Here is a 27,274-nt window from a genome sequence, read left to right as displayed (position 1 = left end):
ATCATTTTGACCCACTATGGTCCTAGGTTTCCCTTCTCCATCCGGCAGCACGTCCCGAGCGGGACCATGTGCTAGGAGCCTGGGATGCAGGGATTAGTCAGTTGGACGGTTAGGTGACTTGTGGGAGTGGGAAAGGATGGCTCAAGGTCACGGTGAGGAAGGAGAGACCTGGGCCTTGAACTCTGTGCCCAGACGCTGGGCTGCCCCTGTCACTACGCCTGCCTGCCAGTTGTCAACTCTGCAGGGACACATGACAGGGAATGAGGGCATCAGGAGTTCTCTATGCTGGGCACACGGTCTCTGAAACTGAGTTCATGAAAATTTGGGGTGTGCACTGCCTCCCCAAGATGCTGCATGCAGAACACATGGATCACTCTCCTGCCAGCAGATGCACAGATGCAGGAGCCACCTTTGCCCCCACAGGGCCTGCATGCCCGCTGCTGCCCTGATCCTGGCTCAGGCAGGGAGGGCAAGGTGAGTCCGCCAGCCCGGCACCTGGACAGAGGTCTGGGGTGCTGCATGTGGGGAGTTATCAGAAAGCGAGCAGACCCGAGGGAATTGTAGGGACTGCCCCTGGAGATCTGTGTGTGCCACAGTGCCTCCCTCTGCCCCAACTCACCTTGCCAGGTGCACACATGGTGCCATCCAGGGGTGGCCCCTTCTTGGTTTTGCAGAAGTAGGGGTTGTCAGGGTGGCTGCACCACAGCTGCTTACAGGGGTCAAAGGTCCGGAACTGAAAGAGAGCACCAGCAGCTTGCCAGGCTGCCTCCACTGCAGGGACCCTCCAGGGGTGCTACCCCCACGCCGGGAGGCTTCTTCAACAGCTCTGGAGCCAGGCATGGCTTGGCTGCCTGTGCCAGGCCCATGTGGTGCCCTGAGTTCTGGGACTCTGAGGCTGAGAACTTCCAGAGCACAGTGGCTGCTTCACATCCCTGTAGGCTGCTGGGCACCCCCAGCCTCCAGGCCTTGGCCATTGTACCTGCCATGGAGCCCAGACACACAGCTGGGAGCAGCATACTTGGCATAAGGCTAGGTGGGCATCCTTCTGCCCCAGGAGTGGCTGATGGCTGGGGGTTGGGGGCGACTGCTGCTGTAGGGCCCTGTGGGCACCCTGCTGTCGCCCTGCTGAGGACCTTCTGGAGCCTTCCTGAAGCCCTTCCCTCTGCTCCAGCATGCCCTGCACTTGCTCCCACCTTGGCCTCTGTCCGCTGGACCTCACAGGTACCTCTCCCCTGGCCTTTCTTCTTCCTGTATTGACAGCCCTTCCTCTAGGGAATCCCCCAGGCATCCAGCTGAAATTCAGACCTGGCCATACCACTCATCCTTTCAAACCTTTTCAGAGCTCCCCATCCCCATGAGTGAACCCCACCATGCTCTTTAGGCAGTCATGCAAGAGTCAGACTGCCTGCATCAGTATCTGGGCCCACCATTTGCTTGCTGTGTGGCCTTAGGCACATTACCTAACCTCTCTGGGCCTCAGTTTTCTCCTGTACAATGGGAATACTTTGCTTGTTTACTTAATGCAGTGGAGATGAACACTGAGTCAGAACATAAGAGACACTAAAGCTCTTGCCACACTGCCTGAAACAGCGTGGACCTCAATCAGCAGATACACTCAGTTCTGATGATCTGATTTCCTGCTGATGGCTCTGTCGTGGAACTCGACCCTAAAGAACAACTGGTTGCTCCTCTGCATGCTATGTTCCCTCACTCCAGGCCTGTGCACATGTGATCCCTGCCTTCTGGGATGTCCTCTCCTCCCACTTAGCGTTTATGCCTCACTTCTTCCTTGGGGAAGCCTCCTGAATTCTCCGGGCATCACGGGACCCTTCCAGCCCCTGCCGTCCCTTGCTGATTCCCTGGTCACAGCCGTTGTGACCTGCATGCTCCCTGCCCAGGGCCAGGTCTGGGGCACTGGGGGCTGGCTGGCTGAGGAGCCGTGGGTACAGCCAGAGATGCTGCTGTTCTGGAGGGCGCTCCACCCGCCTGCAGGAGGCGCTCCAACACCAGCCACCTCTCAGGTCCAGGGCAGGCTCCTGTCCCTGGCCGCTCGGGTGCCACAGGCTGACACTCACCGCCGTGCACATCATGTAGCCCAGGCCGAAGTCGAAGCGGCACTGCTCGTTCATGGAGTAGTGCAGCCCCGGGAGCTGGGGCAACGCTGGCCAGTCATGGGCGAAGGGGTCGTCCCTCAGGCAGTCATAAGAGCTGTGAGGGGACACGCGGGCGCCGCAAGCAGCCTTCAGCGGGACTGGCCACCCAGCCAGTAAGGCAGCCGCAGCCCCTTCTGGAGCCATGGTGGCCGGCCTGTCTGCTGTGCTGCCTCAGTTTCCCTGCTGCATCTCTTTCTTCGTGTAAGCTATCCAGGTGTTCCGTGAAAGGTGGGGCTGCTGTGCCCACTTTCCATTCAAGGTCAGGCCCCCTAACAGTGGGAACCCCCCACCCTGCCACGCTGGCCTGCACTGCCCTCTCCCCTCCCCTCCCCTGTGGTAAGGCTGAAGGACCCGAGTTCTGAGGGCTCTGGGCACACGGGGGCCATGCACCCTCCTGGAGCTGAGGGTGGGGCTGCGGGCTGTCCTCGGGGACGGGTGGTACTCACTGCAGGTAGCGGCTCAGCTCCTGCTGGCTGCAGCGGGACCAGTGGAAGCGGTGGAAGGCTGCCTGCACCAGTGGCGCCATGATGCTGCCCAGCCGCACCTCATCGCCGCAGCGGTTGCCCTGCCCGTCGTGCTCCATGCCCAGCCTGTGCGGGAAGCCGAGGTGGCCTGGCTGGAGGTCACCTGCCTGCACGACCTGGAGGCTCCACCCGCCAGCATGCCCCCGAGCCAGGTGGTGCCCATTCCCTCCAACTGGACTCCTAGAGCCAGGGGCACTTGGGGAGACTGTGCCCAGCGGCAGCCCCTCAGGATCCTGCCCTCCAGGTGGGGCCTGGTTCGGGACAGCGCGTGGAGGCGGAGGCATCGCGGCCCTGGGTCTCCGGGCACCTCCCCTCACACTCAGTGGCGTGGGCACACATCCCTGCACAGATCTGGGGCCCTGTGCCGTTTCCCAACCCCTGAGCTCCAAAGCACAGGTCGTATCTGGGAATGCACACCCACACGGGGTCCAGCTCTACCCTGGACAAGGCTCCCTCAGAGGCCCCGTCACTCATCTGTAACATGGGTAAGGAGCCCCCAGCCCAGGGGCTCCATGGCACCCACTCAGCGCTCATGTGCTTCCTCCCTCAGCTTTGTTCCCTCAGCGGAAAGGGGACTCAGGCCAGCCCTGCACAGTGCTGGGAGGTCAGCACATACGGAGAGCTTTCCATCCAGGGCATGGCCCTCTTGGGGCACAGAGGAGAAGTGGGGCTCCTCTGGGCCTGGACCTTTCCCCCACAAGGACGGTGAGGCCACTCACACATGACCGGTCTCGTGGGCCACCACGAACGCTGAGGAGAAGCCGTCCTCGTGGTTCAGGGTGCAGCTGCGGACCGGATGGCACATGCCGGTGACAGGGGCGTAGCCTGGGAGGAGACAAAGGGCAGCTCCAACTCCCCGGCCAAGCCCTGCCTGAGTCGGGGGCCCTGGCCCCAAAGCTCTCCACTGCCCCTGAGCAAAAGAGCAGAGCCAACTGTGCCCACTGGCAGAGCTCAGGAGATGCCCGCCTGGTCAGCAGCCTCAGCTCTGCACCTGGGTCCTCCCCAATGGCAGGGCTCCCCGCAAGGACTCTGCCACCTCAGCAGCCTCCTCCCTGCCATCCCCTTTCGTGTCGCCTATCTTCCCTGTTCAGTCAGTCAGCCAGTGACCTTCTGGCCCCCAGGCAGCCTGCTGTCCCCACCTCCCCCTGCTGCTGCACATGCCCGGACCCTTGTCTGCCTGGCATCGCGGCCTGAGCCTATGCCCCGGGGAGGGTTTTCCCTGCTCCTCCGGGTGAGCCCCCATGGCCACAGTGCACAGCGGCCTGCAGTGACGCTACGCCCAGAAGCCGCTCAGGGCAGAGCTGGGTGGCGAGAGCCAAGGCGCCAGGCTGTTCCCTGAGTCATGCTGATGGGACCGGCCGAGGGGCCTGAAGGAGCGACATGCCTCCAGGAGCCCTCGGCCAGCAAACCCTTCCCTCCAGTCCAGAAGATTCTGAGCCACGTTCCTGCCAAAGGGCTCCCCTCTTCCAGAGGTATGTCAGGAAGGAGCCGAGACTGGGCAAGGTACCCCCAGGGCAGAGGGTGGGGAGTGGGAGTGGGAAGGGGTTTGCAGCAGGCCGTATCCCTCAGTAAAGATGCCCAAGGGCCCTCTGGCCACCCCCACCCCAGTCAAGCAGCTTTGCAAGAACCACTGAATCGCAGGCAACAGTGAGGAGACATAGGGCATTTTGCCAACCCAGAGATTCTGTGGCAAAGGAAGCAGTCGGAACCGGAGACTGACAAGAGTGAGGGGAGGACTGCGGACTGAGCCGGAACAGCCCAGGCAGGAGGGCAAGAAGGCCTCAGGCGGCCGGCCTGTGCAGCAGCTGAGGCCCAGGGGGGCCGAGGCTCATCACAAGGTCTCTTCAGATGTCCCAAGGGGAGCCTTCCAGGGTGGCATTCCCATGCAAGGGGAGGGCATGATGCTGAGACCCGACCCAAAACTGAGGGAAACCAGAGAATGCGGCCACGCCCCTGGCCCCTGGATGAGATAAAGAAGTGCATCCAGAGCTGTGTGTGCCAAAGGGGGCCTCTACCAAGATGTCCGGGGTCTCCCTTGAGGCCCACCAAGCGAGGAGCCCCGATCAGCGCTCAGAAGCCTGACCCAGCCCCACCCACTCCTCTCAGACCCCCAGGGAGGACCTCAAGGCAATTTGTTCAAGGGGAAAGTAGAGCAAAACAGGAGGTCATGGCAGCCCTCCGGTGTGCTGGATTTAGACTTGTTTGTGAAAGCATAGTAATCTAACTATGTCTTTTCCCCTTGTAATAGGAAAATGAAAATGAAAATCTTAATTTTTGCTTTGCAGATTTTGAGATGATTGTTCTTGAGTCAGTGTACCCAAGCAAATCAGTGTGCCAGGCTTGCTCATGATTGTGCTACAGTGCAAGTATTTCTCATTCACTCCATCTTGGGCCTTTCTGATCTGAAGATTTGAAAAGTATCTTTATCATTATTTTTGTGTCTTTCTCTCTTACTGTATTTTGCTCTTGTTCTCTCTTTCTGGAAGCTTTACTAGATAGTTACTGTACCTCCTGGATGCAGCTTCCATGTCTCCTAACTTTTCCTTCATATTTTAATCTTTTTGGATACTCTTGACTTTCTATTTCAGTTTTGAATTTTCATATCTTTAATTTCATAAGAAAACTCTTTGTTATTCTCCAATTCTTCCTCGCAATCTGTTCTGCGTTCAGGGTTGTATTTCCTCCAAGGTTCTGGGAATATTCCTCTTTTAAGAAGTTCATTCTCTCAATTACCTGTTTCCTCTGGAGTCAGTTTTCCAATTTTGTTTTGGATCTAGGCCCATCTTTTTCATATTATAAGTTAAAAAAAAATGTCTGGTAATCCTTGGTGGACCTCTCACCTTTTTAAATGAAAGTTGAGCCCACTTAATATAAAAGGCATAAGTCATAGGATACAACAAGTGAATTACCACAAAGGCATCACACCACGGTAGCCACTTCCCCTGCCAAGAAATAAAACTGACAAGCACCGCAGGAACCCCTTCTTGTTGCTTCCAGGCAAGACTCCCCTTCCTCCCACTCTCCTCACTTTTAACACCACAGATTAGTTCTGCCCGCATCCAAACTGGAAATAAATGGAATCAGAAGTACACATTCTTCTCTGCCTGGCTTCTTCCACTCAATGTTCAGTGTTTGAGATTCATCCATGGTGTGATGTGCAATGGTACTACTTTTCCTGGCTGTGTGAATATATCACAATTCCTTTGCCCACTCTCCTCTTCATGGATTTAAGGTACTCTATTTAGGAGTTATTGCATGTAATGCTGCGAAGAACATCCCTGCATAATGCACACGTGGGCACACGTGCCTGCACATGTTGGGTGTGTGTCTAGGAGTGTGTAGCTATTGGGACATGTACTCTGGGCTTTAGATACTGCTAAACAGTTTTCCAAAGTAGCTGCACCAATTTATATTCCTACCAGCGGAGCATGAGAATAACAGCCCCATCCTCACTAAAATGTGGTATTTTCAGTCTTTTTAAATTTTAGCCATTCTGTTAGGCGTGTCTGGTGTCTTGTTTCACTTTTCATCCATTTCCCTCATGTCTACAGAGGCTGAGCACCTTTCATGTATTTATTGATTGATCATTCAGGTTTTTTAGAGCCTGATAAAGTTTCTTGTCTATTGTTCTACAGGGTTGTTTGCTTATTATTATTATAATACATTTGTCAGAGTTCATATATTTCATATATAAGTTCTCTATTAGACATATTAGGAATATTTTCCCCCAGTGGACTAATAGTGCCTTTAACAAATAAAAGCTTTTAATGTTAATATGGTACTACTCATCTTGCCCATTGTGGTTAGTGCTTTTTATCTCTTTTGTAAAGAAATTATCTCTAACTCCAAGAAATATGGAGATACTGTCCTATATTATCTTCTTTAAGTTTTATTATTTCACCTTTCATATCTTAGATCTAAGATCTACTTAAGATCCAAAACATCCACAAATATGATGTTCATATATAAAGACATAGGCTCATGTCCATAGAAGCAGAAAAAGCATTTGAAAAAATTCAACACCCACTTATAATAAAAACTCTCAATGAAGTGGGTGTAGGGGGAATGTGCCTTAATACATTAAAGACCATATATGATAAACCAAAAAGCTAGCATCATAATAATGAAAATCTGAAAGGTCAGGAACAAGACAAGGGTGCCCACTTGCTACTTGTATTCAACACAGTATGAGAAGGCCTCGCCAGAGCAATTAGCCAAGAAAAAGAATAAAAGGCATCCAAATAGGTAAGGAAGAAGTAAAACTGTCACTATTTGCAGATGACATGATATTATACCTAGGAAACTCTAAAGACTCCACCAAAAAACTGTTTGAACTAATAAATGAATTCAGTACAGTTGCAGGATAAAAAATTGATATACAAAATCAGTTGTATTTCTATACACTAACAACGAACTATCAAAAAGAGAAATCAAGAAAATAATCCCTTTTGCAATAGCAGAGATAGGGAAACCTAAGTGTCCACAGATGGATAAAGGAGTAAGTCAGACAAAGATAAATACTTTATGATCTCACTTATATGTGGAATCTTAAAAAACTAAAAAAACAAAAACCAAAGTACTCATAGATACAGAGAACAGATTGGTGGCAATAGTCTATATATATCGATTAGGCCAAGTTTCTCAAGTCTTCTGTATCCTTACTGATGGTTTTATCTGCTGTCCCATCAGTTACAAAGGAGAGTGTGTTAAAATATTCAACTATGATTGTAGACTTGTCAACTTCCTTTAGATATCTCTCAGTTTTATATAGTTTGGATTTTTAAGTAAGATCACTTAATTGTTAAAGGTTGAAAACTTACTCAAATTTGCTTTCCCAAAATCAGGGAAAGCAAACTCTGAAAACTAGCCTCAGATTCTGCCCGGACTTGGGGCTGCCAGCCCCAGACCCTGCCTGGGTCACCTCGTCAGATCTTTGCTGTTCCCCAGGGGGATGCCGTCTCCGAGGGGAAATGTCAGAGGCCCTGGTGGCTTCTGAGAGCCAGGAGGTCACTAGCACTCCCCCAGGCTCTCACTGGGCTGGGCAGCCTCAGCACCCACTGCCCTGACACATCTCGTCGGGGCCAGGGCCACTAGAAAGGCCAGGTGCTCACGCCCAGCCTCCCTCCTTCCTGCACCCCCACAGGGTGAAGCTCACCTTGCATGCCAGAGGGGCCGAAGTCCTGCCTCGTGAGGAAGATGGCATGATCATGGTACTCGTCATGGCCTGTATCCGGCTTCTGCTGGAGGTAGGCCCAGCGGCAGACATTCTCCAGGCTCTGCGAGGGGTTCCCAATTTCGATGAGGCTCGTGGACTGCAGGGGTGGGAGAGACGGAGGAGAGGGGTTAGCGTTTGGTGGCCAGATGGGGCCTGAGCAGGCTGCAGAGTTCACAGGCCCCTGCTGGGGACCTGGTTTGGGTGGCGCCATGCCTGGTCCCTCTGCGGACCTCCCTCCCACATGGCTCTGTTCTTCTGAATGGATGAATGACGCCCCGGCTGCAAACGTGCGCGAGTTCCCCCCCACACCCACTGCACAGCTTTTGGTTGAGATGTGGAAGCAGAGCTCTGAGGCCATCAGAGGCCTCCAGAGGCCCATCAGCCCGCCCTCTCCCAGGCTTCCTGCATTCCACTAGGCACCTGTCCTGTCCGTGCAGGCTGCGCACAGGAGGCAAGTGCAATTCAGACCTCACCCTGCAGAGCTCATGGCTCTGGCAGGGCCCAGGGCCAAGAACACGGGACTCCCAGTAAGGCAGGAAGACCCAGAGAAAAGGGAGGATCCTGTTTTCCCCGTTTGAAGGGATTCACAGAAAATGACAATGGAGAGAGAAAAAAAACTGCAGTAGATAAAGCAAATGAGCTACATAAGGAACAGGGGCATAGAGATAATTCCCTCAGGAACACCGACAGGAGGCCACTGGGTGCCACCACATTCTGTTTTGTATCATGATGCATACCTGATAGCAAGCTGGCCACAGGACTGGAGCACGGAAGCCCACCCTGCATCATAGTGCGGGTGTTCACCCTTTCATTCAATCTGCACAACCACCTTGGGAGGCAGCAAGCACCCCAAGGCTCAGATAGGTCGAGTAACTTGCCCCAGGATGCACAGCTAGAAAGCCTGAAAGCAAAGCCTATATTCAACCTTCTGCCCTAAACTGACTCCCCAAGTAAAACACCACTGTATCATCTCAGAAGCAAGGCTCCTGTGAGTGGCACGCTTCCCTTTCTCTCTGAAGTCCTTACACCAGGCATTCTGGTTTCTGCTCTCCCCACATGCTCCCACTACTGAAGAGGTTTCCCTCCAAGCACGGAGTCCTGAGCACGTCCTTTTTCTCTTTAAAGATACCTTAAATGTCCATAAACGTAGAGAAATGCACTCCTTGGTAGAATGTATGAGGTGTTCTGTTTCTTCTCTTACATAAATACATCCATCAAGCATAGCCATGTCTCTCTTCGTGTGCATAGGCAGCAAAGATTAGAAACTATTGCTAGTAAGCCAGGGTGTTCCAGAAGAAGGAAGAATGATTCAAGGCTAGGGAGGGCGGGTCATGGGCCAGGGGTCTTGTGTGTTACCTGGGTCAATGCCTTACAAGACGGTGGGCCAGATCCCAAGTCCCAGGCACAGAGCCGCCATTCCTGGGATATGAAGCTACTTATCTTAACAAGCTGGGGTGAGTCCTAGTCAAGTGAGTCACAGGCTGGAGCAGGAGGTCTGGGGACCAGGACCCGCAGGACACTGGCACAGAGATGGAGAGCCCACGGAGGAGAGAGGGGGGCACTCCTGCCACCTCATGACTGGGAGGAATGTGCGAACAGCTCTGGCCAGCCAGCTATTAGCAGAAGTGACATGCGTCTCTTCCCAGCTGGAGCATTGAACTGAGCACACTAGACCCTCCAGAGATCTCCCATATGAACCGGCAATGCTGAGGTGGCAGCTGCTTTGCCACCCAGTCAGTCCCTGAGTGACAATGAGGCCCAAGTCTTCTGCCCACTCACACTGAAAACACAGTGCGAACAGGACCGAGGCCTCGCTGTTGTGAGCCGCGGGCGCGCAGGGCTCGTTCGCTTCTGTAGTGCAGCTCTGCCCACCCCGACCGGCCCAGGAGGGACAGAGGGAGGGGACGCGGCATCCGCACCACACTGCACTGCAGGTCCATCCACCCCCAGGTGGTGATCCTTGGGGGGCCGCAGCTGGGACAGAGGACTCGGGGGAGAGGATCTTCCAGGGCATGAGCTTTGGGAGGAAAGAGAAGAAAGGGGGTCTCCTGTGTGGCTCTGGTTCGGTGCGAGAGTTTGGGGCCTGTGGTTGTGCCCACCCAGCCTAAGATTGCCAGCATGAATCCAGAGGGTGATCACACAGGCCGCAGGTGACCACTTCACCCAGGATGGTGCAGAGCCCACCGCGGCTCAGCAGCCTCGCAGGCTGCCCCCAGTGGAAAGGCTTTGTTGCCCCAGGTCCCATCTCCCAGCCCAAATGTCGGGAGAGTATTTTCCATGATGAACCTGTCTGCCTGCAGGGTCCAAAGTGGCATGTGTTCAGACAGTTCTATTCGGTCCCCTCCAGTGCCCTGGTGGCTGCAGTTACTCTTCTGACAACAGCAGCCCAGCCTCTTGTCTGTTAATATGGGTCGAACCCCAGGCTCAGGGGTGGAGGGCCCAGGCCTGGCCATCCCAGCACCTCGTCTTGCCAGCACCATGTTGGGTCAGGGGAACCCATGACCAAAGTGGGCCAAGGTGTCAGAAAGGGTGAGCCTGGGAGCCTGGAGCTGCTGGAGCCCCCTTGCCACCAGGGGAGGAGACCCCACCCGAGGAAGGAGCTGACACAGAGCTGGTGAGAGGTTAATGCTGGGCAACCTCACATGGCCACCTGGCTCACCCAGGCCCGAGGCCAGCCTTCACGGGTCTGTCTGTGATCTGTCAGTGCATAATAAGTTATTCCAAAACTTTTTGACCTGAAAAACTCCAGACACTTGTAATCTCATGGTTTCTGTGGGTCAGGAATCCAGCACAAATTTAGCAGGGTGCTCTTTGCTGGCAAGCTGGGGCTGGGGCGGCAATCTCCTTGGAAGGCTCCCACACTCAACGCCAGGCTGCTGGCAGGACTCGGCTCCTCACAGGCTGCTGGGCCAAGGATTCCTTGCCACACTGAGCGGGTCTCTGCACACTTCGTGGCTTGCCTCCTGCGGTGTGAGTGACCAGAGAGGCAGCTGGCAGAGCATATCCGAGACAGAAGCTGAAGTCTATAAGCGAATCTCGGTTCTGCCCACCCTTGAGGAGGGGAGGGCACTAAGCCAGAGCATGAATACCAGGTGGCAGGGCCCCCAAGGGACATCCTAGAGGCCACAGGCCACAGAGGTGCATCTCATTTATGCATGTCGGGAAATTCCTTCTGAGAAAGTCGATATGAGTTGTGGTTGTCACCTGAAGCAGAGAATCGTGAGCAGCCCCTTCTCCCTTGGGGGAAACATGGGAACCCCAGGCAGGGTGGTGGCTGGCAGAGGAGAGCCCATGGCTGGTCTCTGGAGTCCAGCCACTCGCTATGTCCCACATGGGTGAGAGAAAAGCTCTGGTCACATCTCTGAGCAGACTCAAGAATCCAACCAGAAAGGCACACCTGTATCAGGGTCAGAGGGCAGGAGTAAGGCCACAGGGCAGGGGACAGAGCTCAGGCAGGAGCCAGGCTGGGGCAGAGTGAGGATGAGCAGTTGGGGGTGCAGAGAGGCCTGAGTGCTCGGGGGGTGGGTGCGTGGGAAGTGCTGGGAGGGTGCTACAAACCCAAGTACCTACAGAGGTGAAGCAGGTGATGAAATCAGTGAGGCAGGTTGACTGTAGGAAAAATAAGTCTTCTATTCTGCCAGTTTCGAAGGGCTAAGGGTACAGAGGAACACTTCCTGCTGTGATAAAGAAAGTGGGGCAATAAGGAGTGGTGAGGACTGAAGCACAGCAAGGAGCCCGTGCACAGCTGATGGGGCAATGGCACTCGGTGCCAGTCTACTTCTGGGCATGCCAGAACAGAGGCCTGGAGCTGCCAGAGTGGATTTCCTGGGCCAGTCTTTGAATCTGGATTTTACAAAGAAGCCACCTCAAAGTAAATGTTTGACTTAAATTATGTGGACAAAAACAAGACACCCAGGTCACCAGGTTGAGAACCCTGGAATCAAGGCCCCCAAGCAGGGAGCCCCTCCAACATGTCCTTCCAGCTGGGCCTGACACTGGCGAGCACCAGCTTCCTCCCCGATGATGGGTTTGTAAGGCTTAGCCCAGGTCCATAGCCCCTCTAGCGACCACAGTGAGTTTGCCGCTGTGGCAGGATAATTTATTAAAATGTTGGTTTGCGTTTTGTTCTTGCCTTTCCTTTCCTTTACCCATTCCAAGGTGCAGCCCGCCACTTGCTTTCTCCAGCCCCACAGGGGTGTGCTGCTGGCCCATAGCAGAAGCTCTGGGGCTCGCTCTTGGCTTTTCAGTTCCAAAGGCTCTTCCAGGGGAGGGGTTGCCCTGGGGCGAGGGGGCCATAGACCAGCTGCCCAGATGAGACCCGAGGGGCTGGGAGGGAGATTTCAGGGCTCTTGGCATCTGAGATGTGGAGTTGCTTGTGTTTCCCGTTTCTCTGCCCACGCCCCACTTTCTCCAGGTCCTGGCCCATCTCAGACGGGCACAAAGGAACCAAGGGCAGGGTCCTTGTCCTGCTAGGTCCGGGGCATTCAGGAGGTCGTGGGGTTCCCAGGGGCCAGCCCGCAACCTGACACAGACCATGGGTGGAAGGCGGTGAGTTGAAGGGTGCCTCCAGGACATTGAGGCGGGAGTGGGGACAGAAGCAGAACAGTGTGAAGTGGGGTGTAGCTGGTGCCATATCCACAGAGTTGGGACCCTGAGGTGGCAGGAGATGAGCAAGAGAGATGTGGGGCTGGCAGGTTGCAGGAGGAGGGAGGTTTCTGGCTGGGTGGCAGGGGCCTGTGGAGGGAGCATGGGGAGGGACTGCAGGCAGGGGGCCTCGTGGGGCCCACAGTGCACAGGAACATGGTCGCAGAACTACCTTTCCCTGCCCAGCTCCTCACTGTGTAAGAGCTTGGCGGGTCTGCTCTCCTGCTTCTCGGGGTGCTCTGCCCACCCTCTCCCTATGAGAACGGTCTGGGACCCAAGTTAGGCCCATGGGATAGGTTCAGAAAGACTAAAGCAGGTTTGCCTGGCAACGACCCCCACGCAGCCCTCCGTGAGCTCCTACCTCCTGCTGCAAGGCCCGGACTTCCCTCCACCGATTCCTCCCATGTCTCCAGAGGCCTCGGCCTCCCCGTAGGTTCCCCATGCCTCAAAGGGCCCCTCAGTGACAGGATGACCATGCAGAGGGCCCGGGAGGAGGGTCACCTGGGCCTCAGTGGTCCCTCCTGCCACCAGCCGGCCTCCCACTCCTCTGCCTCCCAGCCCACACCCACACAGCCCTCCGCGGCCCCGCTCTCTCTGGGCCCCATGACCCTGCCACTCCCCACCATGCCAGGTATCATGGTGCACCAGCTGCGGCTCTCCTCCGAGCAAGGAGAGGAGACTCATCTACTTCTCCTGTTCAATGTCTCTCTGAAGGGACAGAAAGGGACTGCGAGTTGCCTGTTTCTCTCACCCAAGTCACTTAGATCACCCGTGTTCCTTCAGGCCCCAAAGGCCTCTCCTGGCTGCCTGCTCATCTCTGCACAGGCGTCTCCAGGAAAGGCTTTCTGTATGACCCGCCCTGTTCCCACCTGTGCTGGGGTGGGGATGGACCCTGTGTGAGGAAAGCAAGGGGGTGGCTGCAGAACCAGCTGTGGACCTCCCAGACGAGCTGGCCCTTCCCCAGAGGGAGCTACGTGCGCCAGCTGTCCAGGGGAGCTGCAGTGAGGCAGTGGATGGGGCATTTCTGCACCCTGGGGCCTGGCCCACCTGAGCGTGTGGCGGGGCTCCAGGTTGACAACATAATCATCCAATCAGATCTGTGCAACAAACTGCCCATAAGCGCTTCTATGACACTGTTTTCTGGATGAGGAGCCACACCTCTGACAACTGAAGGAACTCTCCCCAAGTCTCACCTCTAGAAAAAGGGAGAGGTGGCCTTCCAGGTGTTCATTCTCCACGGGGACAGGAAAGGAGGGGCAGAGCCCTAAGGAGACCACCAGGTGGCGCTGCTGCCCCGGGAACGGCGGTGCCGAGGCTGGGCCGGCTACCCGCCACAGGATCCTGGGGCTATAGCTCTAAGTGGCGGTGGGCACCGGGACAAGGAGGACCTTAGAGGCAGCTCTGGTGTCCTACCCTAAAGAAGGTAATTAAGAGCTGTGCAAAAAGTTCTGTTCCAATCATTGCTCTTTGACTTTTCCATCGTTTGCTCTTGAATGGACTGAATTATTTATGCTCTTTCCCTCCTTTGGTCAAGGAAACAGCAGGAAAGCAGGAAAATGGGACTGGCAGTCTGGAGGCCAGTCTTCAGAACCACACGAGGCCACAAGAAGGCTCTGCTGCTGCAGCCACATTCAGGGAGCCCCAGAGGCCATAAATCCATGCAGCAGCTCATCAGGGTACAGGCAAGTGACAGGTGGGGCTCACCTGGAGCTGGAGACCTGCTCATCTTTTAGTGCTCCATGATTTTGGACAAGTTTCCTCACTATCCTGAGCTCTCCATCTGCAAAATGGGCACACAGTGCAGAGCCAGCAGCACATAGCTTCTGCCCACAATGGTCAGCACCTACAAATGCCCCTTGTCCTTGCTGCTGTAATGGTGATGATGATAAAGATGAAGTTTTGGTGCCAGTCTCGGGGAACTGGCCCACCTGCAGGGGTCGCCCACAGCTCCAGGCTCTCACGTTCCAGGGACCTGGCTTCAGCCCCACAAAGCTCTGGCTCACTGCAGCTCCTGCCCTGCCCTGCCTCCCAGACCCGTAGGAAACAGGGCAGCAGACAGAGCCCAGCCCTGTGGAAGGCCTGGCATGCTGGGTTCAAGGGAGCCAGAGAGCACTTCCTCGACCTCGGTGCTACTGCCATTTGGGGCCAGGTAACCTCTGCTGGGGGGCTGTCTGCACTTTGAAGGGTGTTGGGCAGCATCCGAGCCTCTAGCTGCTAGATGCTGTTAGCAACCCCCTGGGAGCAAAGGTGGCAAAATTGCCCTTGGGGCAGGGGAAACACTGGTCTGGGGGACCACCCTAGGTAAGGGCAAGGAGACTGGGGCTCACCACCCACAGCCTGCAGGATAACAGTCCCAAGAGCAAAGTGGCTCCCCACTGTGTCACCCTTGGTCTCTTGGAGCCGGCACCCTCGCTGTCAGGTGGGGGTGACAACAGGACTGCTCCACGGGAGGATGAAGGGAGAGAAGTCACCTAGGGGGCTTCTGACAGGGCCTGACCCCAAGGGGACACTGCAGGCGGCAACTCCAATAGACACCCTTGTTACTGCTGCCATTGCTAGTATCTGTGCCATCTTACTGGGGACACTAAGGCTCAGAATGGTGAATATCTCACTGGAGGTCCCACAAGGCTCAACAGGGCTGGAACTGACATGGTACCCTGTGTGGGTGCAGGTGGGCATCCCTGATGCTGAGGGCCTCCTCTGCTCCAGGCAGCTCCAATGTGCGAGGCGGTGTACAGAGCTCAGGGCTACCATGGCAGGCATCTCAGGCGGCAACACAGGTGACGCCAGAGGAGTCACTGCATGGGACTCCCATATCATGAAGGCATGGTCCAGACATCTTCCCAGAGGCTGGGAAGCTATTCCCAGAGGGAACCTTCCCAGGCTCAGCCAATGCAGGCTTGCAGGAAATAAGAGGGCAGGCCTCCCAGGAGCAGGAGCAACCCCTGCGCTTTCTCGTCCTTCCCTGGACCCTGGCAGTTTGGGCCCAGCCGGTGGGGCCCCAGTGGCTGGGGGCTGGCCACCATGCCTGAAACCCATCGGGCTGGGAGTTGGCATCCAGACTCTGGGGAGACCAGGGGGCTGTCCCTGGGAGTTCTGAATGCCCTATGCTGCCTCTCACAGAGAGGGAAGCCAAGGTCTACAGCAGGTGGGTGGCAGCCTGGGACCAGTGAGAGGATGGTGACACTGGGCCCTTGGACACTGAGGCCCCGCCCGGTCAGCATTCTCCACTCCTGGCTTCCACCACAAGACTCAGAGTCAGAATTTCCCAGACCTTCCCCTGAAACACTGAGAAATTCCTACAAGCCTTCCACACTTTGTCTTGACCTGGTCTTTCATGACAAGATACTTTATGTTCTTCTCTGATCGTCCCCAAGTCTCTGATTTCCATTTGCTTTGATTTCTATCATCCTGGGAAATACTGAAAATGAGAACAGTTCAGTAGCTCTGGTGCCTTCTCAAAAAAATCAATTGCAAAGCCAGTTGCTATGCAGCCCTCAAGTGTTGCCTATGTTCTGCTCTGGCTGATGACATACTGTATGAAATAAGATAATCTCTTTTCTTCTGCTGGCTTTTTTTTTCTTTTAAGAAATGAAGAAATATGTTGCTTTAGGAAAAACTTGAGATAACTCAGAGGCTTCTCATAAGCTAGAAGACAAACAACATGCCACTCACACAAGCACCACCAATTTTCTCCCCGTTGGAGCCTGGTAGGGCCTGGGCACAGGCTCCGGGGAGCGGAAGGTGGGCGCACTGGTCTGTTTCCATTCCAACTGGGGATGAATAACAGGATCTGAATGCCTGGGCCACTTTCTGCCCTGAGTCTGGGTCTGACCTCATGACACCCTCAGGGTGCCCTGGAGTTCAGGGGGCACAGCTCAGGTGCCTCTCCTCAAAGTCACCTTGGTTCGGCCATGCTTGAGTCCTTCCAGGGATGGGGCCTCACTCCGTGACAGGGAACATGTGGTTCCTTGAAGAGCAGCTCCTCAGAATTCATCCTCACCGTGAGCCAGTCTCTGGAAGCATCCTGGACTCCAGAAGTCCTACTGGGCTTTTTCTGGAAGAGCAGAGTCATTCCCTGGAACAGGAATGCTGTGCCTTCTGCCCCCAGAGCCCGGCTGGGGGGTCATCTGCCCAGCCACTGTGGCCAGGGCACCCCACTCTGTTTACTCAGAGTGCACAGGTGGCTCTTGGCCCGCTCCTGGACAGCAGGCACGTCCCAGGCACCATCTGCTCCCCCTGATGCCCAGCATGCCCTCCAGGGGCCTTCAGGAAAGCAGGGCCTCCCCTCCTGGCCTGTGCAAAGTGGGGCCTGTGACCTGTGGACGCAGACTGTTCCTGTCCACATGAGATAATACAGGAGTGAAAATTTTGACAGCAATTTGATAGTGTGGTTTCACGTCTACGGAATTTAATAATAAAAAGTCAGGGCTGGCACTTCTGTGTATCTTGGTCTTTGCCACATTTCTCACAAAATTGAGATCATACTGTCGATTTATATCCTTTCTCAGAAGGCAAACAAGCTTTACCCTATGCTGCAACTATTTCCCAACGCCCCTTCACGTGCTCTGAAAATGGGATTTATTGACAGTCTCACAGTCTATCATACAGATATATTATAATGTATTTTATTTTGGTATCATTAATATACAATTACATGAGCAACATTGTGATTACTAGATTCCCCCCATTATCAAGTCCCCACCACATTACAATTTATTTAACTAACCCCATAAGTGGGCAGTTAGATTTTTTTCAGTTTTTCACACTTAGAAATAAGGTCCTGAACTTTGCCTTGTTCCTAAAGCTTTGTCCACAGCTCTGATAACTGCTTCGGGAGAGAGTCAGAGACATGAATGAATGGTGGTGTTACCAGACCTTGAACTTCACCTGGAGCACCCTTGAAACTGAGACTAAGGGACAATAATTAACTGCCGGTTCTACACGCAGCCCTCTCCTACTTCCGGCAGCCGAGACAACGGGTCCTACCTCCTCTTTAAAAGCCCCTCACTTGGAACAGCATTTTGCAGATGGCCTTGGGACATCAGTCCACATATTCCCAGGTTGCTGGCTTCCTGAATAAAGCAACCTTTCCTCCGAGTGATGAGCAGCCGAACTTGGGTTCAGAACCGGACTCTGGCCAGGTTACAGGGGCAAACATGAAAACCTTTGTCAGGGCAGTGATGATAACATCACATTCCCTTCTAGGAATGTGTACACATTTATATTCAACCCAGAAGAGCGCACTGTTTCATTCACCCACACCAGCCACAAATGTCTCTTTTTCATCTTAGCATGGTTGATGCTTTAAAAATGGCAAATGGTTGTATTTCTTTGATTAATAGTAAAGTTAAGTATTTTTCCTTTTTTTTTTTGGCCATTTGTGTTTCTTCTGTTAACTGTTTTTGCCATTGCCATTTCTGTTTCTCCTATGATTTATAAGAGCTTTTCATGTTAGGATATCTTTGCCATATTGCAAGTGTTTTTCCTACTTATGGTTTCCCTTTTAATTGTGTTTTTTGACACACAATATTATTATTTGACACACAATATTATTTGTAATATTAGTTTATATATTAATTTAATATATTAAGTAGAAATATTTAATATACCTGCAAACATATTTAAATGTAAATATTTATATTCTGTTTATATATACTGTTTATACTGATGCACAATATAAAACAAGACATTTTATATTTTAAGTATTCAAATGTCTTATCTTCCCCTTTACAGTTCCTTCTATAGTATTTATGCTTAGGAAGCCCATGACAGCCAGTATTTTCCTCTTGATTTGTATGGTTTAAATAGCTGATTGTTTTATTGGCTTATACTTATCATATGATGTACATAATTTACTATACACGACAATTATCATGTTTATAACACTTAATAACTATTTCATTTATATCACATGTTAAGTTATCTGTGTGAGAGATGTTTCTAGAGCTATATATTTTATTCAATTGGCCTGTTAATGCTTATGCAAATATGGTATGATTTTAATTATTTTCGGTTTACAAGATGTTTGAAGACAATCCCTTTTCGTCTGCTTGGCTGTCGAGGCTTCCTCAGCTATTCTCAACTATTTATGCTTCCAAGTGAATATTAGAATCATGTCATCAAGTTTCCAATTATTAATGTAAGAAAAACTAACATTTCTACCATATGCAGTCTCCCTGTAAGAAACAGCATATGACTCTTCATTTGTTTTTATTTTTTTCCTTTCATTAACAATGTGAAATTTTCTTCCTAAAGGTCCTATATCTGTCTTGTTAGGACTATTTCAGGCATTTAATATTTTTGGTTACTATTGTCATGGGAACTTGCTCTCCTTATTATCCCTACTACCAGAGCATTGTGGGTTCACACAGAAATGATCAATTTTTATCACTATGTTTGACCACATTTATTACCTCCTTTATTAACTCTAAAGGTTTTACAATGCATTATTTTGGGTTTTCTAGGCACATAATTATCAGCAAACAACCATAATTTGATCTGCTCTTTCCCAATATTGGTTTCATGTCGTATGACATTGTCTAGAATTTCCAGACCCTCAGTAACAAGTTATGTGTCTCTTTCTTGTTGCCAATTTTACTGGAACTGCCTCAATGAGGGCAGCATTACCCAAAGCAAGTTCTATAGAATGTGGATTACATGAGGAAAAGGGGTCCATGGAGAAATAGGTTGGAGAAGTATGTGTAGCCATCTCTTGGAGATTCACTTTTCCTTAGTAAAGTTTCTGAGAAATTTTGCTGTCAGGAATACATTTAACTTTGTTTTTTAAGCATTTCTAAGACATATTTGATCACAGAACTCCTCTATTTTCCTGGGTTAATGTCTACACACATCCTAAGAATTAGCTGTGGAGAACACTTTTAGGGACATGTGCTTCTTTTTCTACCTTCAAATAAAATTTTGATTGTCATGTTACCATCTGTTACTAGTTTGCATAGATTTTAAAAAACAGGCGATAGCCTCTGAGCTCCTATGGAGCCGAGAACGCCCCTCGCCCTCTAGCATTCGGGACTCCTGGGGCTTTCTCAGATGGGCCTGACTCACCACCCTTCCCTGCGCACCACGCCCTTGCAAACAATGCCCATCCCTCCTCTCTGTGCTCCCGACCCCATGCCAGCCTCCCCTTGGCCCTCTCCACTGGGATGGCCTTTCTCCTCCATGCCCTGTTTCTCCTCCTATGTCTCCATCTCAGGGCTCCGCAGTGGCGTCTACTTGGCTGCCCAAGCAGGGGCTCGTGTCTCTCCACCTCCATCCCCTTGGCACCCAAGGCCTCCTGATCTGGCCTCCTAAAGTTCTATTTCATCTGCTCTCCCTTCTCCACCCTGTGGCGCTGGGGGAGGGGAGGGGCTCCTGTACAGGCCACCACTGCTCTCTCTCCAATGTGCCCACATCTGCCTAAGCCACTGCTCCCACCTGCCATTCTGCACACCCAAGCCCAAGACCTCAGAGATGCAAGTCAGAGCATGTCACTCTCCCACTTGAAACCGCTCTCGTGAGAAAACAGACCCCGGGTGGGGGCATGCAGGGCCCTCATGCCTTCCGCTCCTTGTGGCTCCGTCAGCGTCAGTGTCTCATGTTTCCATCCCTGCCTTCTCCCCTCCAGTCAGACTCGGCCGCGTGCTCTCTCCCCTTCCGCCTGTGAACTGGAAACACCCCCGTGCTGGCCCTTCTCTTGCTCACTCCCTTCCCGCAGCTGAAAAGTCTCCTCCCGCAGTCTAGGGCCCTGACCCTGTACTGAGGCCCGCCATCCCCACCTTTCCCCCACAAGCCTCTGAGCCCACTGTTAGAATGGTTTCCTTGTCTGTCCCTCCACTCAAGAAGCAGTCCCTGAGGACAGAGACCACGTCAGTAACCCAGCACAGCACTTGCCACACAGAAACCCTTCGGAAAGTATTTGTTAGATGGTGAGTTTTGTCATTTGGCAAACGGGTGTGAATTACATGGACAGACTTCCTGCTATTAAACAATTTCTGTATTCCCAGGATAAACCCTATATTCTCGTGTGGGAGTCTCTCTTCATGCATTATTGAATTAAGCTCTTAAAGTCTAAGGATTTTTTACATCTATTTTTAGAAGTGAGACAGCTCTGTACTTTGTCTTGGACATGCTACCTCTGGCAGCTCGAGTGTAGGAATCACACTGGCTATAAAAATAAATTAGTGGATTTCAGAATATATATAAATATGCATATAGGTATAGGTATATATATGGTACGGTATTATCTTTAACAATTCCTTGTAAATGAGTAAGAATGCACTGGCAAAATAGATGCTCTGACTCTCTAGAGGTAATTTTGAGATAACTGGAAATAGTGAAGAATTTGAGTTGCCTCCATGGTTGTGGGACTTACAGTGTTTTCTACGTTTTTTGTAGTTCAGCTTTGACATTTTCTCATTTCCCAGAAAATCCTTGATTTCCCAGGACCTCCAGGTCCCCTGACTGTGAGATCCGCAAATTCTCACCTTCAGATTTTGATTCTCTTCTGCACATGGTGGACTGTGACCACACAGTCCTTCTACCTGCCTGCAACGGTTAAAGAAAACAGAACAGGATGAAGAAACGGCTTTGGGTAGGGACCAGGGAGCAGTTAAAATACACTAGGCTTTGTTCCATGGAGTAATTACCACTATCATCCCTGGTAAGTTTTTAGGCCAAATAAAAGCTGAACTTTCACCACCACTGGTGAGCAATTAACTATATACAGCTTCTGTATTTTTCTCTTTAGCTAATATGGGAGCAACCAGGGGGAAAACACGAGCTGCCACCTGGCACCCAGACCAGTCGTTGGCCTCTTCACGAGGGACAGGAGTCAGCCATCTGTGACTTTCCAGAGACCTGAGCCTGTGCAGGGAGCCAGGACTGCACTGCTGGGCTAGGATCATCCCCAGCCTTCCCTCCCCAGCATCTGCAGCATCTGGACCCAGGCTTGGGGAGCCTGCTGCAGCCCATCCTATCTGAGAAGGCCCAAGTGGGAGTTCTCAGCAACCGCCTAGTGTGGCAACTGCCCTGAACATGATCACTTCTGCCAGGATGAGCACCCTGGTGTGGTTATATTATATATACCCTTTCTCATCTTTTAGTTTGTGCTTTCTCTTTGCCTTTTTTTTTTTCTAGATAAAGTATACCAGATGTTTGCTTTTTCCAAGACGCCTTTTGGATGAATCTATTGTTTCCCCTTTTTCTAATTTTTTAATTTCTGAACTATTTCCTTATTTCTTATAGGTTTTTGGTTGTTGACATTTGTTCTAATATACTGAGTACAATGTAGTATTAACTAGTTTTCATTTTCTCTTGTGTAATCTTGGAAAGAACCTGTGAATGTACCTCTCAAAACAGCTCTGGCTACACACCATAGGTTTTGATCCGTAGTACTCTCGTTTTCATTAGTTTTCCAAATAGTCTGCGATTGCAGCTCCAGTATTCTCCTTCCAAGGAGGTTTAAAACATTTTTCAAAGAGATTGGATTCTTTTCAATTTATATATCCCTTTCTTCCACCCAGTTTTAGGGCATTGAGTCAGAGAAGCTAGTCTGAACAGTTTTTGCTGTGTAAAATTCACTGAAATTTTCTTTAGGGCCTACTGTAATTTTTAAGTGTTCTATGATTCCTCAAAAAGAAGGAATGCCCTTTCTGTAGGGCAATGAAAAAACTGATATAACTACTCAGTTAACTTTATGTATTATATCATTCAAACTTCTATGCCTTTTAATTTGTAATCTGCCAAAGGTCTTGAAAAAGCTTCAGGAGTCTCCCAAAGTTAGGTTTTCACTAATTTGTCCTTTGTTCTGATGGTCTGCTTTGATATATTATGTTCCTTGTCAGGTATGTGAAGGGTCAGGACTGCTGTCCTCACTGCACCCACTTCTGTCACTTTAGAGTGACATGCTTCCCATGGTAGGAGAGTGGGCTCAAGGTCCACTCTGTTCCTGGAATTGTCCTGCCACATGAGTCGTTCACTGTCATTTGGAGGCTTTGTAAGTTGTGTGCAGTTCAATTTTATTTTTTGAGACTGAGAGTCTCTGCCTTTGAGCAGAGGAGCTAACCCTTTAATAATTACCATGTCTGATATGCTTGATTTTATTATAATTTGATTTTCTAAATACTGAGAGAGGCCAGACCATGAACTGGAGACTTTAGTGCCCAGGTGAGAAGCCCAACTCCCAAGGGACCACATGACATGGACACTCACTCAGCATGGCCCTGAACCACATTAAGCCTCATTGTCCATAACTGAGAAATGGGGATTGTCACAGCTCCACCTCCCCATCTGTCCCTGGCTGAAGTTAGCTAATTTGTGGAAAGTGCTTCTGAGCTGCCTGGCATAAGCACTTGCTCAGTCCCTGCAGGCTGGCACCACAGGGTCCTCTCTTCCTCACTGTCTCTCCTTTTGAGGCACCTCCTTGTCTTTCCAGACCAGGTCACCAACTCTGGGGGCTTTCCGCCCCTGCTGCACAGACCCTCCACACTGCTAGGAAAGAGGCTTCCAAGTTTAACAGCAAGAGGAGGTAGGAAGGGCAAGATAGCTCAGTCAGAGCAGAAGCTCTGTGGCATGAGAAGAGGAGGGTGTGGGAAGACAACACAAGCAGGTCAGTAGTGCAGCATGGAGAATATAGTCAATGGTTCTGTAACATCTTCCTGTGCTGACAGATCATAGCCACACTAAAGGGGGTGAGAATTTAATAATGCAGACAACTGCTGAACCACTGTGTTGTATACTTGAAACCAATATAAGATTGTATATCAATGATACTTCAGTTAAAAAAAATTTTTTTTTAAAAGAAAACACAGGCAGATGTCAAAGGAAGGGGTGTATTAACAACCTCATGCTCTGTGCTTTGATATTTGGGGTCTTGCAGACCCTAGAAGAACTGCCCCTCCCAGGGTTAGCCGATTCCCAGGGAGAGTGGGCAGGTCACTCTGCAGGGTACTTTTCAAATGCAAACCAGCCCACACAGAGTCCACACTCCTAACCATCTCCTTCATTGGACTCTCACACTCTGACCACCATCCCCTGCCCGAATTCACCCCCTGTGGAGTCACATACCAGACAACCAGGGGCAGCCCCCCTGTCCCAGAGCCCACTGGTCTCACTTGCACCAGCCAGTCCTAAGCCTGCTTTTCCTGTCTCACCCGGTCCTTCTTGCACAGACAACAGTTGTCCCCTCTCCCTCTGCCTTCTGACCCACCCTGGTGCTTCCCCGTGTGACCCTGCATGGCCACAATCTCTGAGTAATAAACCATCTTTTCCATGGTAGTCACCTCTGATCTGTAGCTTCACCACACCTGAGTAATAAAAGAACCTTCGTTGTCAAACAAGGGGAGAGGGTGGATGGGGAACAGAAATGTAGGGATGGCTCACAAGTTTCTCATTTCCTCCAGGAGCCACAGGGCTGCTGGGGAGAGGCAGGGCAGCTTGGGCAAACATAAACACTTTCAAAGGAGACCCGAGCCTCACTGGATGGCCCCCTTCATCCCACAGTGGGATGACCTGCTCACCTTCCCGTAGCTCAGCAGGATTATCCGCACCAGGACGACATTGATGTGGGCCCCCAAGGACTCGTCGTGATAGATTTCATTGACCTGAAAGACAATGGAGGAGGCGTCAGCAGGAGCCACAGGCCAAGGACCAGCCCTGGCTTTGCAAATGGCATCACCACCCAACCAGCCCTGGGCCAGCGCCCTGGGACGCCTGCCTCCACTCTTGCCCTTCCTACATTGTCCACCCAGACATAACTGTCAACTCTGAATCCATCCCTTCCTTTCCCTCTGCACCACCTGCCCCTCTTACCAGCCCCTCCTCAGCACCCCCTCCTGCCAGCACAGGGATCCTTCACCGGGAGCCTGAATTTGGGGGAGACAGTGACCCATTTGCTCTGGCTTCAAACACCAACATGTTTTTTCCTTCAAGGGTGACCATGGGTGCCAAACCCCAGTGGTGGGGATGGTGCTGGACTGTCACCTGCAGAAACCCCTCTAAGTCCTCTAAGTCGCTGCTGATGGCTATGAAGTGTTAGCAACACTCCTCATAGTTTGCAAAAGGGGGTTAGTGTAGACCCACAGCTGGATCTAATTTTTAATGTGTTAATGAGAACAAGTATTACTATGTCACAAAGGCTCTTTGTGTTCTGATAACTGCAGCTCATCTCATTGGCTTTCTTTGTATTTTTATTGTTTTTATTTTCATGTATATTATTTTTTGCATTTACAAACATTCTGGGCAGGCATCCGTGGGCTTTGCCAGATATCAAACAGGTATAAGAAGGCCCAAGAAGGGTGAAGGAGCCCCAGTTCTCTGTGGCATGGTCGGCATGATCTTCCAGAAACATGGGTGCAGTTAACCCTGGGCTCGAGGCTAATAGAGCCTTCCCTCCCACTGACCCCACCCCCACACTCTCAGGCCCCCTCCCTGCCACCTCTTTCATTGGCTGACCAAACCCTGCTCCTCCTGAGGCCCAGCTTTGAGGTCATTTCCTCCCAGAAGCACCTCCCGAGGTCTGATCGGCTTGAGTGCCAGTATCCATCACATCTTGAGCTTTCTGTATAGCTCGGTGGACTGTGAGCTGCACAGCCACCTGTATTTTTCCCTGTGTGTCCCCAGCACCCAGGACACAGAGAATATAGCAGGAACTCAGGAAACACTGTTTGAAAGAATCAGTCCCTTCATACCATCACTGAGCAGAGAGTCATGAACTGGCCATGCACACCCCTTCCTGGTGAGCGAACCAAGCCCAGAGGCTACTGACCAGCCCTTTGTGAGGGCCTCCCAGAGCCCTCTCAAGTCAGCACTGTACCCCCTCTGAACCCCAACTTTTAGAATCTCTATCTGAGCAACATTAATTGCTACCTTAATAGGAGAAAAAAAACCCCTCTCAGGGAAATCTTGAGAGTTCCCATGGAAAACCAAATCATGATGGATGGAACGGGCCGACACCTGGGGCAGGTGAGACAGGGAGCCTGGTGGCCAGCCAGTGTTTCTGTGGGTCAAGACAGCACCAATGGGGGTCAGAGTGTCTCCTGCCCAGCAAACCCTCCTTGTGTTATAAGGTGTTTCTCACCCCGACATGGCTTTCCAGAACTGACAGACCTTCAGGTGCATGGGTGGTCACCCTGTCTCAGGGCAGGAGTCTGGAAAGGGTGGGGCGTGGCCCCTGCACCTACCTGGCGGGCATCTGCCAGGTGCCCACCCAGCTGTGCACAGACAGCAAGTTTCCAGCCCTCTGTAAACAAGGACAACACTCCTCATCTAACAAAGCTTTGTGAGAGCTAAATTTCCACACCTATGCAATGGAATAATGGTGGAAACAGTCGAATGCTGTATTTACCACATAGCCCCACAGCGCCCCCATGAGGTCATGGGGGAAGGATGCACAGTCCCTAAACACAGATGTCCTTGCCCAGTTTTGAGGGCCAGACTAGTTATTTTTAGTCTACAGTGAGACAAAAGCCCTAAAGCCAGTTTTTCTTTAGAGAGAAAGGGTTTTTTTTGTCTCCAAACTATTGCTTTATCTCTCACGAGCAAAGCCTGGCTAATCAGGCTCCTGGAGTTCGACAGTGTGGAAAAGAAGGCTGTGACACAGGGAGGTCCTTGGCAGCTGGGGGTGGGGTGGGCACAGGAGAGAGAAGAGGGCCGGAAAAGACCCGGCGAATGGCTAGGCCTCACGAAGCCCTCAAGTAGGGCGAGCAGAGAGGAAGTGACCACCTGATGCTGGGAGGAGCATGAGAGCAGGAAGAGCTGGAATCTGCTGTCCAGGACCTGGGAGGGGGCAGCTTCACACCAAGAAGGTGTGGCTTCCAAAAGACTACCCAGTGGGCAGGGTAGGTGGGGGCGAGCTCGCAGGTTTGCCTGGGCTGGGGGCACTGCTGAGCCTTAGCCTGGAGGGTCACTGCCCAGGGCAGCCTGCTGGGACAGGTGTGAACAGATGCAGGGTGGCCAAGGGAGGAGGAAGAGGGGACAAACACCCTGCTATGGACTGAATCGAGTATCCCCAAATTCACGTGCTAAAGCCCTTGCCCCCAGCATAATGGTGTTGGAGGCAGGTCCTTGGGGAGGCGATCAGGGTTAGAGGAGGTCACGAGGGTGGCCCATCGTGATGGGGTGAGTGCCCTTACAGGAAGAGATGCCAGCGAGCTTGCTCCCCCTCCCTTGTTGCCTCTCACCCCCCACCCCCAACATGGAAGGACACAGCAAGAAGGTAGCTGTGGCTGCAAACTGGGAAGAGAACCCCCACTAGGAACCAAATTGGCAGCTTCTGGAGCTTGGGCTTCCTGCTTCCAGAACTGTAAGAAATAAACGTGTGTTGTTCAGGTCCCTCAGGCATAACTGGTGATTTGCCTGAGCAGGCCTGAGCTAAGACAAGCCAGCAGGCAGAGCTTAACCTCTGACCTGACCATCCCCCCAGAGGCTTGTCAATGGGAGCCGCCACTTACATTTTCCCTTCTCCCCTAGGATGAGGGAGGCATCAGATACAGGATTAAACAAAGCTGGTATGTAAATGCCATCCCGCCACACATATAGCCCCCAGCCGTGACAAGGGCCCCTCGCGGGTTCTCAGTGGGACTCCCCAGGCTGAGCCACCTCTGGCCTCTTGCAGAGCCCACCACCCACGGGGGTCTGGAACGGCCTGGCCTGGCCTCTCCATCTCCACGGCCCTCTGCAGACACCTGGAAGACCCAGCAGAGAGCTGCTTGCCCTGCCTCATGCCAGGTATCCGGCTGGCC

The 27,274-nt window shown here is 52.0% G+C and overlaps 1 protein-coding gene across 2 annotated transcripts in view; it reads right to left on the bottom strand.

Moving 5' to 3' along the window:
• Nucleotides 1–27,274, bottom strand: part of ADAMTS2 (ADAM metallopeptidase with thrombospondin type 1 motif 2) — a 221,152-nt gene that overhangs the window by 37,227 nt on the left and 156,651 nt on the right. For both annotated transcript variants that reach the window (XM_037002116.2, XM_017657011.3), the window contains exons 5-10: nt 24,053–24,136; nt 7,833–7,989; nt 3,397–3,502; nt 2,600–2,743; nt 2,076–2,208; nt 620–733 (exon numbers count right to left, since the gene is read on the bottom strand). In XM_037002116.2, coding sequence (XP_036858011.1) covers nt 620–733; nt 2,076–2,208; nt 2,600–2,743; nt 3,397–3,502; nt 7,833–7,989; nt 24,053–24,136 — 738 coding nt within the window. The remainder of the gene's footprint in view (nt 1–619; nt 734–2,075; nt 2,209–2,599; nt 2,744–3,396; nt 3,503–7,832; nt 7,990–24,052; nt 24,137–27,274) is intronic.

Source organism: Manis javanica, chromosome 14, assembly GCF_040802235.1.
Source record: "Manis javanica isolate MJ-LG chromosome 14, MJ_LKY, whole genome shotgun sequence".
In the NCBI taxonomy this organism is placed as follows: Eukaryota; Metazoa; Chordata; class Mammalia; order Pholidota; family Manidae; genus Manis; species Manis javanica.
Note: the sequence above shows the minus strand (reverse complement) of the source record. Positions and strands in the feature narration are given on the sequence as shown.